The 17,191-nt window shown below is 35.5% G+C and overlaps 1 protein-coding gene across 2 annotated transcripts in view; it reads left to right on the top strand.

The window, feature by feature from the left end:
* SLC41A2 (solute carrier family 41 member 2) overlaps positions 1–17,191 on the top strand; it is a 55,887-nt gene that overhangs the window by 5,886 nt on the left and 32,810 nt on the right. For both annotated transcript variants that reach the window (XM_065039088.1, XM_065039096.1), the window contains exons 2-6: positions 1,731–2,474; positions 4,587–4,694; positions 9,433–9,504; positions 10,371–10,515; positions 12,335–12,481. In XM_065039088.1, coding sequence (XP_064895160.1) covers positions 1,920–2,474; positions 4,587–4,694; positions 9,433–9,504; positions 10,371–10,515; positions 12,335–12,481 — 1,027 coding nt within the window. In that variant the 5' untranslated portion in view covers positions 1,731–1,919. The remainder of the gene's footprint in view (positions 1–1,730; positions 2,475–4,586; positions 4,695–9,432; positions 9,505–10,370; positions 10,516–12,334; positions 12,482–17,191) is intronic.

Raw genomic sequence — 17,191 nt, 5'->3', positions numbered from 1 at the left:
CAAGGGCACATATTTAGATCTCTTGTAAGGCCGCTAGTTACTAAAAGCTTTGACATCTCTGCTTTCTGTCAAATCTATCTGAAATTGCTCCAGAAATATTGGGTGACACAAAAACATTGAAATGGAAGGAAGGGAAGTATGGGGATCGTAACAAAAATGATATGATCTTACGAGCTTGGTTTTCTTGGGAAAAGAAGATTAAAAATCCTCGTAACCCTAAACCCTAACCGCTAAACCTCTCACTCTAAACTTTATTTCCTGCAGTCTGTAGAAATATGTTTTCCCAACTTTGCATAGTTACAGTGCCCTGAGGTTGTAGAATTGTGGTATCCCACACCATGCTGGCATGGTCTGTCTGAACTTTGTTTCTTTGTTTATGCGAATCATTTACCTGTATTCATGGAGTCTAGTAATAAATACCAAAGTCAACAAAGCTTCAAGTCAATTGAAAACTGTTGATCTTTTAGTAAATTACCATAATTATTATCACAACATGAAAACTGAAGAGGAAGGTAAAGTGGCTTCTGATGGAAGAAATGTCAAATGATTTGAAGCTGCCAATATGTAATTATTAAATTTTCTATCGTAATGGGAATTTCAAAGTGGAACTTTGAAAACAAAAAAGATACATTGCATTTGCATTATTTGCAGGAAGTGAAACAAACTGACCACTTCAAGTATTAATATTGATCACGTAATTACATGTTAGTGGTTACTAGTCATCAGAAGAACCTGTCTTTCAGGAAAAATCTCCAACATACACCTCATGCAAAATTAAATTAAATTCAGATTTTTATTATCTTCATTTTAATTATCCTAACTCCTAACATTTTTCTGATTTTACTTAAAGTTTATTATGGCACATTTATGAATATTCTACTGCAATTTTATTTTAAAATTAGACTAATTTAAACTATTTTAGACTAATTGGTCTGAATTTAGTTACTGTCACCTTTCCTTGATATTGTAGTATTTTATGAAAAAAATTCCAGTTTTCTTATGTACATAGTAGCTCTTTATATTCAACATAATTTGTGTACTTGCCTCAGAAAAAAATTCAGTTACTATGAATTTAAATTAGCATGCTTTTGAGTTGTACAAATTAATATCGGTTTGACATTTTCTATGGGGATGGAGGGCAGGTAATGTCAACACATAGGGCCTTTGCCGCCCAGAATATTGATTAGGGTTTGATATTGTTTTGAATGTTAAGGTTTTCTTCCTTATTTTTGCTGTGTTCGCTGCTAGTAGCACTGGAGTCGGAGGCACAACAGTGGCCCATCATGTGGGTTCCATTTATCGCTACCCCTGCACCTTGCAGAAATACATTTCTCTGGGGACCTACTGCTTTCAAGGCTGCTGGAAGTTTAGGGCTGCACACAGTATCTGCCTGAAGCCTTAGACTTACTGGGATTCCAAAACCTGAAGATTTTTGGCTTCCTGGGCTTTAAAAAGGCAAAAGCTGGGCTGCATTAGTTCACTTAGAGTCCACATTGCTGTATCTTTCACTGCGAAGTATAACGGTTGGTGCAGTGTCCTCACCCACCAGCCTTCCCTTTTTACCTTCTATTGCATTTAAACTTAGGCAGTTGAACGTTGGAGGAGATTGGCATTTCTACAGATGCTTTGGAAAGATACTGGGTGATCTGAAAATTTGAAATAGTATCTTGTGGCTTCTGTAGAGTTAAAATATTTTGAAGCTTGACTACATGCTTTTTACTTTTTTGCAGATCCAGTCCTGCTTATGGAATTGTTGAAGATCTGAGATCAATGAAGAAACATTTTTGCATGCAAAAATGGATCATTTTGTTTTATCTGTTTTAAAATCATCAAGTGTGGCACTTGATGACTCATCTACAAGATTTCATCACTGACGTCTGAAGAATAAAGTGCTTTTCCACCTGTACTTCTGTAGCACTATGACTAACTGTAAAGGCAGATCTACCATCTCCAAAACGAATAGCAAAGTTTATGACAGAGAAGGTTTTGTAAACTGGACCATAAATCTTAGTACAATTCAGTCTGATAAATTTTTGAGACTGCTTTTGAGTATGGTTCCTGTTGTTTACCAAATAAACCAGGATGAAAGACACAAAAAGGTGAATGGTGTCTGGCAAGATGGATTACAACCAGCAGGACACAATTTCAATGTTAGGTCTGAACAGCACGCAGAGTACCATCACTTCTCAGAACCAAGCTTTCACGGTAGCAATGGACACAGCCCATCTAGCTGTAGCCCTAAATATGATGATTTTACCAGTTATAATTACTGTGATGGAATGGACACGTCAGAAACAGATGCAATGTTGCAGCAAGACAACCTATCTAGTGACAGTAATGAAGATGTCATTGTGGAAGGAAGTAGAAAACAACCCAAAGAATCTAGTAGTATTATGGCGTTGCAGATACTAGTACCTTTTTTGCTAGCAGGATTTGGAACTGTTTCTGCTGGCATGGTTTTGGATATTGTACAGGTTGGTATTTGCTTTGAAAGTTTTTTTTAGCAGGTAGTCAGAATTACAATCGTGGATGGGAACAGGGCTGCAAAGTCACATCCGCCTTGAAATATAATTGTAGTACATCCAGAGAAGTCAGATTAACATGGTTTGTGGTGGCAGATTTAACTGATACTACTTATTCAGGAATAAGGTAAAACAGAACTTTCTCTGAATGTTAAAACTTGAGTTTAATACTATTTTTAAAACCCATTTTGGAGTGTTATATTACTAGGAGCCTACCAATACAGAACATTTTTAGGACTGGTTTCTAGCTTAACACAGTTGTAGATGTCAGCAGTATTTCAGTGGAATTAAAAGTAACAGTTGCCTATGAAATATATCTTTGTGTAGTGATATTTGAAGAAAATTCTGGAGAAAGTAGCAGTTAAGAAAGGCTACTGGACTAGCTTATTTTCTTACCTTCTCTTTGCATTTTGCAGGCTATATTGAGATTTATTTCCTGCCTAATGTACGGGGGGGTTTGTTGTTTTTGTTGTTTGTTTGTTGATATTTTTTTTTAAAGAAAATTCTTGTAAGTACAAAACTCATGGATTTGTTCTTCTTGTATGAGTAGACTCACAAAAAATATTCAAAAATATGAAATAATCACAATATACAAACTGAAAGGCAGTTGACAAATTAATATGCTTGGGTTTGTTTTGGGGTTTTTTTGTTGTTGTTTTGTTTCATTCAGCTTTAGGCTTTACTTTAGGTACACTTAAGGGTTTACAAAGTTAATTTAAAGAGGAATAAGAGTTGACTATCTTTGTCACTCAAAATCTTGGGAGTGTAAATGAAGTTTGGACTTCAATCAATTGCAATGAAAAGACACTTTTATAAAGATAAAGGAAAACAAGAATTGACATGCAAACTGTACTGCTTCCTTGCACTGTTTTACACCAATCTTGTGCTTTGTTCATTTGCATCTTACCAATTTATTCTTCATACAGATGCTTTGTTTATACTCTGTTAATATATAATTTACTTCATGATACAGCATAATGATCAGCCAAAAGAGGCAGTTGTGCCTCCTGCCACTACTGGCTTCCAGACAAATGTTTCACCTTGCCTTCCTTTCCTAAAGGGAATGTAAGTGTTTGTACAGCTGGGTTTTGAGCTGGACTGAGATACATCTTGTTTTTTTCCTTCTATATTACTTTTAATCTTGATTGGTTTCTCAGTCTGTCTCACCGTGAATGAGATAGATGTGACACAAAGGCAAAAAAAAAATAGCTAGTGCCAGTACTACCTTTTTTCACCTTAAACTAAGCATTAAACTGTGATATCAATAAAGCAAGATTTTGAAATGTGGCAGAACATGTTTTGAAAATGAAAATTTTAAGACAACAAAGCATTCTAAGTTTGTTTTTTACAAACCATTTAATGGCTATTCTTTCCAGGTCGTATATACATAACTTCACATGTAGGAAATTCTCAGATCTTGTTTACTTTTGAGAATCGAATCTTTTAATTTTAATTAAAATAATAATTTTAATGATTACAAATCCATGAATGCAAACACAATTTACAGTTTTGTTAGTTTATCTAAAGTTGGTAAATGATTACAAATTAAATACATGGATTGACAAAGATATAAACTAGTGTAGAATTTCTGTGCTGAGAACTCAGCACACAAAAAGTTAAAGGAAAGTTTGTATTTGTTCGCTTTATAAAATTCAGGGTTCTTTGCTGTAAAAACACAGCTGGAAGGGAAAAGATGAAAATATTATTATAAATTAAGAGCAGAATTCAAGAGCAGTCATAGCACCTGGTACTATCTTAAAGTAATGAAAAAAAGCCTTCAAATTAATAACATCATTTTTTTAACTAGGTTTGTTTTAGGGCCAAGTTTTATAGCTTACTTTGGGTATTCTCATCTTTGAAGTAGTAACATGCCATCATAAATCTATTTTATCTAGATAGATATCAGTTCTGGTTTTAGACTTTCAGGTCTAGTACAAAAAGAGTGGGATTTTTTTTTTAGAGGCTTAATTTATGAGTTACAGATTTTTTTTTTTAATATGTATTTTGTGGATGGTCTAAACATAATTTTTCAACTGAATGTTTCCCACTGTATCCTTTATATAGCACTGGGATGTGTTCAAGAATGTTACTGAAGTTTTTATCTTAGTTCCTGCACTTCTTGGTCTCAAAGGAAATTTGGAAATGACCTTGGCATCCCGTCTGTCAACTGCTGTAAGTAACTTTCTCTCCCCCTTTGCTCATCAGATATATGTTGTAAATATTTCAAAAGGAAAACAAATCTTTGGAACACAAGTGTTTTATGTTTATGGCTTAATGTGACTGTTACAGGGGCTCTTTAAATCTGTTATTAAATTGGCGAAGTTAAAAATATGACCCTCTTCTAATCTCTACACATCGCAATTTCATTTCTTTGGTCTCTTCTAAATCATCATTCAGAACAGATAAAGTAGATTTTTCAGATTACATGTGTATTCTGTAAAGTTAATAGATCTCTTTGGCCTTGATGCGGTTTGAATAGGCTAACAAAATGTATACATTTTGAACATGTTTTTCTGAAGACCACTTGCGTGGCACAAAAACAAAGCATTGCTAACGTTGCTACTCCACTCCTTTGTTGATCAAACTGTTAGAAACTCTTTTGTAGCTTTCTGGCTAAATAATTTTATTCCTTTTTCGTTGTGGGTTTTTTGGGGGAGTCTGCGTATTTGTGTGTGTGTGTCAACACTGTAACATGGCATAACTGTTTTTTCTGTGTCTTCTTTCTTACATATTTGTCATAGCCCTTTTCTGTATCTGAGGGGATGTTCCATTCCTTCCTTATTCTAGCCAAAGCAAGCCAGATTGCCTTGCCATATAGCTTTTTTTTTTTGGTGTGTGTGTGTGAATAACTACAGTGAACAGAATGTTCTAATAATGCGATCAAACTATTTCTGGTACCTGAATTTGGTATCCCTGTAAGACACTGCCTAATGCAGTGTTTCTCCTTTGTAAGACAATTTTTCCATTTTCCAGCAAGACTTCCACTCTCCACCTGTTCCTACTGGAATGAATCTTCCTAGAAAATGTTTGGTCAAAGGTGTATATAACTCCAGATGAGACCTTACTATGGCTTTGTAGAATAGCACTTCCCTATTTCTCTGAAATATTGATCTTGAAACTTTCTAGGTTTATATATACTTATTTTCCTAGCAGTGTCAGATTTAGACCTCACAGTCGCTTTGTGATGAATGGCTCTGCCCTAATATTTCTCCTTTTGTGTTATTTTCAGCTGTCACTCCCATCTTCTGGCAGAAATATTATTAGTCCATAAGTGCGTGACCATGCATTTCTATTGTTGATTTTTACCTGTTTTCGTTACTGTAGTCCTCAAGGTCATCCAGTTTTTGTATGGTAGTACAATGCCTTGTATTGAAAAGGTCTCCCAGTTTTCTGTCATTAATAAATTCCATTGCCACTTTACATTGAGTTTTCGACCCAATGCACGCCGTGCTGGACATAGCCTTAGCCATCCTATGAAGGTTTGCTTGTGTCATGCCCATTATAGAAATCAATTACTTTTGCCCCATGTCCGTTCTTTCATACATGAGAATTGACATGTTTTGTTTTCTCTATCAGTGGCAGCCTTAGATATTCAGTCTGGTTTTCTGCTTGATCTTAATGCTCTTACTTTCCTGAGTATTCTTACTGTTTCTTAACACTATTTTGTGTTTAAACCTTACTGCCTTTACTGTCAGGCATGAATACTTTTGTCTTTTACCTTATTTTTTTTGTGTTCTCCTGTTGCTTAATTTGTTCCTGACTGATACTTCATGGCCTGAGGACTGGAAGTGCTTATATTGCATAGTGAAAAATACACCAGGTCCAAGTTGTACCAAGTGCCTTACTGAAGGCTTAAAAAAAGTGTCAGTATCAGCTCCACCACTTCTACTTCAGTTAACGGGATCTTTAATTCTTTATCTTAATTGAACTTATGACCTTTATGAGATCATGAGTCCAGAACTTCTTCTCTGGGCCAGTCGATGGCTGATTTCCCCATCCTCATCAATGTTATCTTGTTTGTCAACCTTGCAGCTCTCAGGAGACATTTGGAAAAGGGTCATTTAGACCGTTTTTCTGCTCTGGGAATCTTGACCTCTGTTCATATTTTCCATCAATTGTCACCAAAAGTCAAGGAGTTGTTCTCTCTCTCACGCACATAGAAAAAGGCTGCTGGAATTTCCACAACACTAAAGTTGGCATCATGAGGTTCAGACCACTTCCCCTCAGCCCGAAATGACATGCTTAAAAGTATCCCAAAAAAAAAAAGTATTCCTAACTGGAGAGTTTAATAAAATATCCTGCAACTAGACCTGCAATTTATGTGCCAGTTCTCTCAGACCTCTATAAAAGAGGTGATTCTGACCTTTGCACCCTTCACATTGATTTAATTCTCTCTTGAGCCATCCGATCTTTAGTCCTGTCATCCTCATCCGAAGTGAAAACTGAAGGTCATATCTAAACTGTTATTTGGGTTCAGTTGTGTGATTAATCTTCCTTTCTCTGGGCTAAATTTTCAGCAGTTGTCTTCCTACCATATACTGTCTTTACAGTAAATGCAAGACTGTGTCATGTGAATAGCTTTACCTTTGCAGAGAAAATTTCTAACATGAGTTCAGCATTAGAGCTAATTCATACTCCTCTTGCTTTGTGAGCTTAACATTGCATCTGAATTTGTAGATATCTGTGGTCTTGGGGCTGTAAAATAATAATCTTTAATCCATTGTAGTTATATACACAGCCAAAAAGCAATGTCTTGGTTAGCAAGCTTCAGCTATCTGCAATATATCTGGTTTCAAGTTTTGTGTGATCACCTTCATTTATCATGTTGCCCAAATTCCTATTTTGGCTGCTTGTTTCTGGTCACTTCAGTCATTTCACTAAACCTGTCTTAAGACTGTATTTTTAATCTACATCATGGCATAGCTTGTTCTTCTTTTTGGTCAGTGTTGCTGGAAACCCTTCTCCCTCCTCCCACTGCTGTGCTGCGGGAACTGTGTCAGGTGTACTTAGGTCAGCTGCCTATTCATTGCCAATATTTATATTGTGTGATTTGTATTCTTCAGCTTTGTTTCTGTTGAGTCACTCTCATTGTCTCAGTTTACACTGTTGCCTTTTCACCCTATATTTTTTTTTTAAGAGGAAGTAAAAGAGAAAGAAACAAACCAAAACAACAAAAAACCCCACAACACCAAAACAATACTCGTCCAGTCATCCTTGTAAACTTATGCAGACTCTTGTTTTTACTGTGTTATCAGGGTTAGGCATTAGCAATGTGACTCTACAAACTTTTTGTTTAGGCCCATCTATTCCACAGTATTACAATAAACTTCATCTTACTTTATGGAAATCTGCAGCTGAAGGGAGTCATCCTGCTCTTTTTCTCCCTTCCAAAGCCTAAGAGCATTTGTGCCTGGTTACGTGGTTGCAGGTGATGAATCAGATCATTTCGTAGAAGACAACCCCTTTTTGCTATCTGAAAAAAAGCATTTTCCATCAAACCAGCAAGTAAATTTATGTTACCATGAAATCACTTGTGGAGTTGGTAGGTCTGAAGAAAGAAAAGGTGAACATGTAGTTGATAGTAAGGAAGAGAAGAACTATGTCATTTGGCAGCAGCTCACTTTTAGGCTGGATCAAGTATTTTTCAACATTACTGATTAAATAGGGATTTTTTGGATACTTTTCAAAAACTTCTCAAAGGAAAAAAAGAGTGAAGCTCTCCATAGCCTGCCATTTCGTTCATTTAGCATATATATTTAAGAAGGATGCATAGGAGATTTTTATCTGCACTTCCTTAAATATTCTTGTAATATCTAAACTTAATGCATGTATTTGCCGAGCTTTGACTGCACTTTGAACATTGTAAAATATTTATAGTGTAGATTGAGATAAAGTGTCTTATTGTATTTTTAAGTTTTAAAGTTAGCTTTTCTTTTAATATTTGTTCCTTGCAAACTACTATCACAAAATGAAAAAAGTGGATAAGAAATGGAAGTAAAACCAATTGGAAAGAAATTAGCAAAAGAGGAAAAAAATACATGTTTTGAGAAGAATGTTATATTAAAAATTAGTACTCTGTGGGAAAAAATACACTAAAATTTATGTTCCACATTTTAGAAATTGTTCAGTTAGCTCAAAAGGGAAATTATTTTAAATATAGTCATACTGCAGTGGTATGTACTGTTATTCAGATCTTGTCCTGTAACTCAAAAAGAGAAGTAGGAAATACATTATAGAAGAATATGTATGTACTTTCAATTTCTTACAATAATTTATTTGCTGTCTTGCCAGATATTGCCTTAGGACTGGACTTAGATCATTTACAGCATCATAGGTCTCTAGCTGTATTGTAGAAATGAGAAGTTAGACTACTAAACAGTATTAGATGTAGTTTCTGATCTTCGTTATGCACTTGAAGTTTCTCTATGCAAGTAGTGTCATTGCAGTCAATTAACACACTTACAGGAGAGTGTGTGTGTGTCCACGTACACTTGCATCTACACATTTTTCTATTGGCTCATAGAATTTAAGGCCCATAGATACAAGTTCAGTCTAAAGTGACCGAACACTGAGAATTTTCCCTTCCGGTCACTGATCTAATCACTGGTGGTGCTTGGACATTCCTGGAGTGGAAGGTGGCTTGTATATCTTGCACAGTAAACTGCACTACGTGCAGTAAACTGCATCAAGTTTAACTACTTCAGGATAGATGCTGTAAGTACAATCTAAAATCAACAGCAATACTTGACTTGAAAAGAAGTATAGTTTGGTTTTAACTTGCTTTCAAAATGTCTCTTTTATTGTATGAGTTGAATTATTTGTGAGTTTCTGCCTTGTTAGTGTGTTTTCAAGTAACACAATTTTAATTACAAAATATGAAATGCCTGAAATTATTTTGTAATTTTGACAGGTAAATATTGGAAAAATGGATTCTCCCATTGAGAAGTGGAATCTAATAATTGGCAATTTGGCCTTAAAACAGGTAAATATAATGGGCTTATTTGATTTACTATTGGAAGGGAGTGAAGTCATTGAGAAAATCCACCAGAAGCATTGGTAGGAGATGGACAGTGTTATTGAGAAACTAGTTCTACTACACTGTCTTATACTTGACATAAAATATTTGCATGACTGATTTTTTTTTTTGAACAGTGTAGTTCTTCTCTAAACCAATATGAGCTTATATTTATCAGAAAAAGAGGTAAAGTATTATTTGTGACTGTACGAAGTGTATTTGCATTTTAATTTTTCTGAGAGAGAATCTGAGGATGATTAGCAAAAAATTTCAGATTTGGCAAAACATTTTACATTTGACCTCTCAAATATTTTCAGTACTGTGTTTGCATTGGATTCAGTGTTTAAAGGAAATATGTGATAGAGCTTTTGAATAATAATCAATATTTTAAATAGCTGGGTCGTTTGAGGAAAGGAGTGTTTGTTCTCCAGTGCAACTCTTTCTTATGATTCATAACTATTTCATGTTCATATGTTATAATACAACATGCTCAAATAATAGGGGAAATGTTTATGCTGTGACTTCGCTCTTTTAAGTGGCTTAGGAGCCTCTTTAGGCATTTCAGCTTTGGGTCCTGACAAATCCTCAGCTCTTTTCCCTGATTTTACATCTATTATTCTTGAGTCTCTGAAATGCTGGTAAAGCCTTTTCTGCTGGCATAAGATTTTGCGTGATCATCCAAGATTATCATCATCTCTACAAAATGGGTGAGCATGCTCTCTTTACACCTTGAAAATAAATGTAGATAGGAGGAAGGAATAACAGAAAATGGTTTTGTAGTCCTCCTAAATCTATCTGGTTTAAGAATTGTTCGCCTTCTCTTTCTTTTCCAGGTTCAGGCAACAGTAGTTGGTTTTCTGGCAGCAGTGGCAGCAGTTATATTGGGCTGGATTCCAGAGGGCAAGTACAGCTTTGACCATTCAATCCTTCTGTGCTCTAGCAGCGTAGCAACTGCCTTCATAGCTTCCCTTTTACAAGGTAAAAGGAGTATATATGTTACTTTTAACAGTAATTTAGTTTTCTGTGAATGCTGAATATATGTGATGTTGCTATTCCTTAAAAATTTAAATCCAGCAAGGTATAGTACACCTGAAACATAGCTGAGGATAGGATGCCCTTTGACAGTTTCCATGTAGGCTTGCATATTGCATGACCCTCCTGAGCATATCTAAAACAAAAGGTATGGGGTTTTTTAGGTTTTACCTAATATGATGGAGAACTTTTCTCCACTGCTTTCTATATTCATTAATGTACAAAATATATTCTTAGTACTAAACAGGTAGAACTTATTTGTAATTAAGCTTGAGTGAGCTTGGACGATAGCTCAGCTGAATCCAAACTTCATGGAGGCCCATACTGCTTATTTGTTAGTTTGTGCTCTGCTTTGTATCTGAAGTGAACTAATTGGCTTGTTATGTGAAGGGTTTGGGCCAGGTTCAAGTCCCCCTCTACAAACAGTGCCAATGTCTGTCTGGAGCCATATGGCATGATGAATTTAATCTTCCCAATTGTGAGGAAACATTTAAGCATAAAAGGTGGTCCTTAATTAACATGAGGGGGGGAAAAAGATGCCTCTAATTGTGACTTATTATTGATAAAAATACATAGTCGGTAGCCAGGTAAAATGTTTAACTTCCTTTTTTTTTTTACTAATTTGATATGCTTACTTATGTGAAAATTACAAAATTGTTAAAAGTTTTGTATGGAATTAAGAGCACACTTATTTTTTAGTGACTACAGAGCCATTGAGTTTGATCATGCGTATAATAAAGAGCAGCAAGAGAACTGGGGAACATGAATGCATTTTTTCTGCTTCTCAAGTGTAATTTGGACATGAAGAGAAACTTTTGTTGTTATCTGGTGATGGGCCAGCACAGGAAATTACTTTCTAAGCTTTATCCTCCTACACATGAAACAGGTGCTTATGAAATACTGTGATCCTACAGGATCATTTGGTTTCTTTCTTTTGAAAATTTAATGGAGTGTAACTCTTTAGGCAGTTTCTCTGAAAGTGAACTCCTAATGTAGCCTAAAATACATGAAAGTTATAATAACCAATTTTTCAAAAATTCTTTAAAATAGCGGTATACACTGTGGTACACAGAGTTGAAACTCTTCTGTGTATTATATGATAAGAGGGAAATTACTTCAGTTATGCCAAAGAAGATTGTTAATAACATTGTGTGTTTTAGTTTTAGTAGCTACTTACATTCTGCAGGGAAATGCCTCTTACAAAGTTAGTGTTGCTGTTTATAGGGAAAAAAAAAAAAGTAGAAACCAACATCCTGAATTTAAAATGTTTTAACTCCATAGCAAGTAACATTTCTATATGTTGGTGTAGCATCTTGACTTTCGGTGGTAAGTCTATGACTGGAAATCTTGCACAATATGCAATGTTGAAGTATTTAATCTTATGTTGTTTTCAGCCTAGTGTAATTTAAATTTCAGTCAGCTAAACTTAATAGTTTGTAGAAATAATACACTGCCTATTTTTTTCTTCAGGAAACGGCTCATTTAAAATTTCACTAGTGCTAATTCTAATCAGAGATGAAATAGTTCATTGTACAGATGTTTCTTGATTTTGTGTGTGTGTGTTTTATTTTTATTAATGTATAACCTAGTTTTAAAAAATGGCTAAAACTTAAAAAATATAGACATCAGTCAGTGGAAAGAAGAATCGTCCTGGGGCAAAAGCACTTAGTTCTTATTTACCATGTCTGAAAGTGTCATTAGCTTGGAATTTTCTGTGGAGTTACAACAGTAGATATGGTTACTGTACTGTCTTTATTGATTCTAGGAATAATAATGGTTGGAGTTATTGTTGGGTCAAAGAAGACTGGTATTAATCCTGACAATGTCGCCACTCCTATAGCAGCAAGTTTTGGAGATCTTATCACTCTTGCTATACTAGCATGGATAAGTCAGGGTCTTTATACTTGCCTTGGTAAGTATGTTTCCTAATGTATATGTCTCCATAGAAATCTCTTTTAGGTTAGGAGGGTGGGGAGATGGCAGGGAGGGAGAGGTTTAGAAAACCTTTTAGTCTGACTGACTTTTTTGTCAACATTTATACTGTCGAATGATGAATCTTAGGTTACAACATTATGCCGTGATCTTTTTTAGGATAATAGAAGTCACTAACCATAATCTTGGCACAATTTACTGATATCTGAAAGACCCTTACAGTATCACAGTCAGTCTAAATGTGAATTAGAAACTGGAGTTGCTGAATTTATTCTGCCTTCTGGGAGGGGGGGGAAGCTGTCTCCATCCAAGTTTTGAATGCCCACTCTAAATCAAATATTTGCTTCCCAGAGCCCTTTTGAATTGTTCTCCCCTTGCACTAAAGAGAAGGAGTTAAATTTGCTGTCTTGATCAGCTACTCAGAGAGAAGCTCTGCTTTGAGAATTTTTTTGGTCAGGGTGTGGTTTTAGGCAACATTCAAGTATGTCTTGAGCTACAGCCATGCCCAGAAATCAGAATAACAGTAATTTAAGTACTTAAACTAACAAAAGCAAGTTTACAACTTGTATTCAAAGAAGTGAAGCCTTATTTTAGATTGTTTGTGCTTTGTGATTGGTATGACTTAAATGATTTATGCAAAGACTATTGTGAGCTTCCTTCTGATTCCTTCCGAGTGCCTTCCAGCTCCCATTGCAATGCCTCGTTTCCTCATCTTCGCTACTCCAGCTTCCAGTGCCAGTTTCCTCAGCTATTTTCTATCTCTTCTTTCCCTCCCAGTGTGGGAATTCCATGTCTACCTACTGTTTCCTGTGCCTGTGCTTGATTTTACCAGCATTTCCTTCTGCTTTTTAGTAAATGAAATAACCATTTCCAGCTTCTCCAAATAATGGCCCTACTCTCTTCTGTTGTCTTTGTTTTAGTTTGTCTTATAGATATGGTGACTGTATTTCAAACATAAATCCGCTAATTTAGCTATAGCTCTCTTCAGAACAGCACTTTCTGCCACAAAAGATGAAAAAAGGTATAACCACTCTGAATAGCTGAACAGCAAAGGGGAAGCCTTCTGACTACTGACGGCAGAGGCCAAAGATCTAATCCTACTTCATGTGTGAATTCTGTCTGGCTTCTTGAGGACCGTTTTTGGCTGTTTGCTTATTTTCTCACTAATAGCTATGAACAGGTGAATTACACATAGACAGCTCCAAACTAATTTTCTTATGAATGACTTTATTTTTCAGTCTGCAGTCCGTCTCTTCTACTTGTTATTTGCATGTTTCTATCATCCCTTTGAAACTGTTTTTCTGATTTCTAGGATCCATACTGTCTAAATCCTATTCTCTTAAAGGAGCAGAGCACTGAACAAGGTTCATTATCACGATGTCTGCTAAAAATGAATATGCCTATGGTTATTATTATTGGAAGCATGCTTAGATAGTCGCTGATGCAGTGAAATGCTTGATTGTCACAAAGGAGATGTGAGCTTGGAAAATGGGAACAAGGAACTCAAAACCCAATCTTTTTCTTCCTATTTCTTCATCTCATGAAGAAACAAGAAGTGTGAAAACATTTTCTCACAGGAGGGAATGTTGAGAACAATATTTAAAATTAAATTATTGGTGCAACTGACTCCCTCCAAAGAAACTGTTTAAAGTATGTTATGTTTTAAAAGACACAACTGTGGACAATTACAGCATAGTATATCACAGGCCAAATTTTGTATTGTCCATAATCATATTACCAAACATGTAGATATCACCGCATATATTCTTTACGTCTGTGCTCATTGTTCAAACCTTTTTATGTAAAAATTTGAGCTGTTCTGTGTAAGTATTATGATATCAGTCAGAAAAGGCTTCTAATAAGACTCAAGCTACCTTGGTGTCACTTGCTATTTCGTTTCTTAGTTTTCAACTGGTGATTTTATAATTTCAGTATTTGATTTTTCATATTAAGAAAGTTTTGATGTGATGTCAGCTTAAATGTGGCAGTGTGCAATACAGACTTTAAAAATATTTTCTGTATTTTTGTTAAAACTTAAATGGTATTGCTTATTTCATAACTAAAATACTTTATATTATATTTTAATAACATATTTCTCAACACATCCTTTAGATACTTCTTTTAAGGAAGTTTATAAACTTACAGTGAAAAAGATATTAGTAAAGTTTTTTTTAACTTCTTTCTTTTCTCCTGATGAGAAGAACAGAGAGAAAGTGTCTGTTCTCATGGAATTTGATGTTTCTAGCTAATGCTAGGAATGGGATAATAATTACAGTTTAGCTCATTAGAGACTGTTTATCTAGATTTATTGCTATGCCCAGAAATCTCACCAGACTGGGACACTGAGTTATTCTACTTACAATAGATTTCAGGTCCCAACAATTTATATGTTTGATTGGAATTCAGTTCAGAATTAGGGTTTATGCTAGTCTGGGTAGGTGTGCAGCTGGAAGAGGTTGCCCAATTTGGGTTAACACTGAGCTAGGGTTATGATTAAAATTTATTCTAGTCAGGACTGTGTCTGATTTAAAATAATTAATGCTAGACTTCAGGCTTTAAATGTTAACTAGTCAGTATTTTAAACGAACTTTCTAAGGAACTTATGCCCTATAGTTCAAACTTCATTTTGGTTTTAAAAATTTTGCTTTGTAAAATACATTGTAATGAATACACCATTTTTTTTTTTTCATTTGTTTCCTAATGCTTTTCCCTACAAGTAGTAGTTTCTTATGTATTTGCATTGTAATGTTCTCTATAGAATTGCCTATGTTGAACCCATATGACTCAAACCCAGTAAATCATTAATACTGAGTCTGACTGTTTTTCAACAGCACCCTCTACTCCTTTCCACTTTTTTTGAATTGTGGTCACGGGCAAAACTTCTTTACACGTGCTGGTATTTTAATAGTAGCTAGATTTTAATAGCAGCTACATTTGTAATTTGTAAATAAACAATATATATTACTTTGTGAATATTTCTAGTGCTGCTTCCTATGCTGTGTATAAATTAGAGATAATTTGGATTTTTTAAGGAGTAACTAATTACTGGTAATACTTCAGTTTCTACTCAAACATGCCTTTTGTTTGTTTGTTTTTACTTTTAAAAAATTCATCTAAAACAAAACAAAAATAATAAAAAAAGACTAAGCCCCAAAAAGAAGACAGGGAAGGAAACCTGGACTTATATCTTCCTTTCACACATTTCCAGAAATGTACGCATCTAGTTACAGGTGGCCTAATATATCTCAGAGGAATGAAAAATGAAGTAGGACCAGTTTGAACTGATCCTTTGTGGCTTTTACAGCTGTCACAGCCATTCACATTTTACTCAGCCATTGCAGTTGAAAAGCAAATCCCGCACATGTGTAGGGGGAGTGATTAGTGCGCTCGAGTTCACTTCCAAGAGTTACTTCCAGTTTTCTTTCTATGTGGTCTTCTGGAAATACTTATCTTTTGGTGATATAATGGCTGCTTCTGCCTTTTATATTTTTTTCAACATCTTTTTATTTCTTTCTCTTAGGAAACAGAGTCTTTCCAAAGTAAGAACATACCACAAAGCCCTTGGAAATGTGTGGTTTCCAAGATGCACATGTTTGAACTATGAAATTGTAAAAAGGAATAAAAGTATGGGGTAGCTTCAGCTCAGGAGAGGTGCACAAAACTCTGAATGGCAGAGGAGCTGCATTCATAGAATAATTAGGCAGCAGGTTACAAAAATAATTAAAGAAACCTTTTTACACAATATGTGATTGGGATGTGGAACTTCCTGCCATAATGTATTAAGAGGACCAAAGTGATTTTAGAAAATCTTTCGATAAGTTAATCAGAGAAGAATCCACTAAGGAGTATTGAACAGACGGATGCAGACAGAAATTTGAGTGATGAAATCCCTGAGGCAAACAGCAGCAGAAACTGGCAGAGCACACAGGAAGCAGCATCGCTCTAAACTTGTCATTTTCTTCTTTCCACAAGCCTGAACTGCTGGCCATAGTCAGACACAGGATACTGGACTAGACGAGACCTTTGGCTTCACTCAGCACAGATGTCCTTATGTTCTTTCTGTCCTTTCTCAATGCTAGAATAACAAACACAATGGAAATGTTGCAAAGAAGCCCACAGTTTATGGGCTAGTAATGAAGCAGGTGGGATTCACCTCTGAACTGTATTCTGAATTACCTGTTTCCCCCTATGATTTATTAGCCTCACTGCTCAAATGTACTTAAAACAGGAGTGTAAGTTTCCAGCTGCTCTCTGCGGGGGAAGAGTTTTTTTCAGATAACAAGACTGGAAGTGGGGAAATTATTTATGTACAAGCTTTATGCTTGTCTGTAACAGAGCTGTACAGCTGTGCTCAGCCTCTGGTTTGATATGGTGCCTTGTGGCACACCCAGAAGAGGCATGCAAAAAGCACTGTAGCGTTTTTGCCTAGGCTAAGGCCAAATGAAACACCTTGTCTGGCCGCCATCATATATATCATTTCTTAAAAGTTCATCCGAGTGTTTTAAAAATAATGGCAAAGCCATCAAACACTGCAGTTTGAATAGCAAAAGGTTAACAGTGCTTTCTGCGTTAATAAGTTCAAAAGAACCATCTCTGTGGATGGTTGCTACACAGCTGAGGAAAGCACTAGAGGGCTCCCTGGGACCGTCACTGGGACTCGGCTGTGGTTCCTCCATCAGAAAACGGGGGA

This window comes from Columba livia, chromosome 1 (assembly GCF_036013475.1).
Source record: "Columba livia isolate bColLiv1 breed racing homer chromosome 1, bColLiv1.pat.W.v2, whole genome shotgun sequence".
NCBI lineage: Eukaryota > Metazoa > Chordata > Aves > Columbiformes > Columbidae > Columba > Columba livia.
The sequence above is the reverse complement of the archived record's forward strand: the minus strand, read 5'-3'. Positions and strand labels throughout refer to the sequence as shown.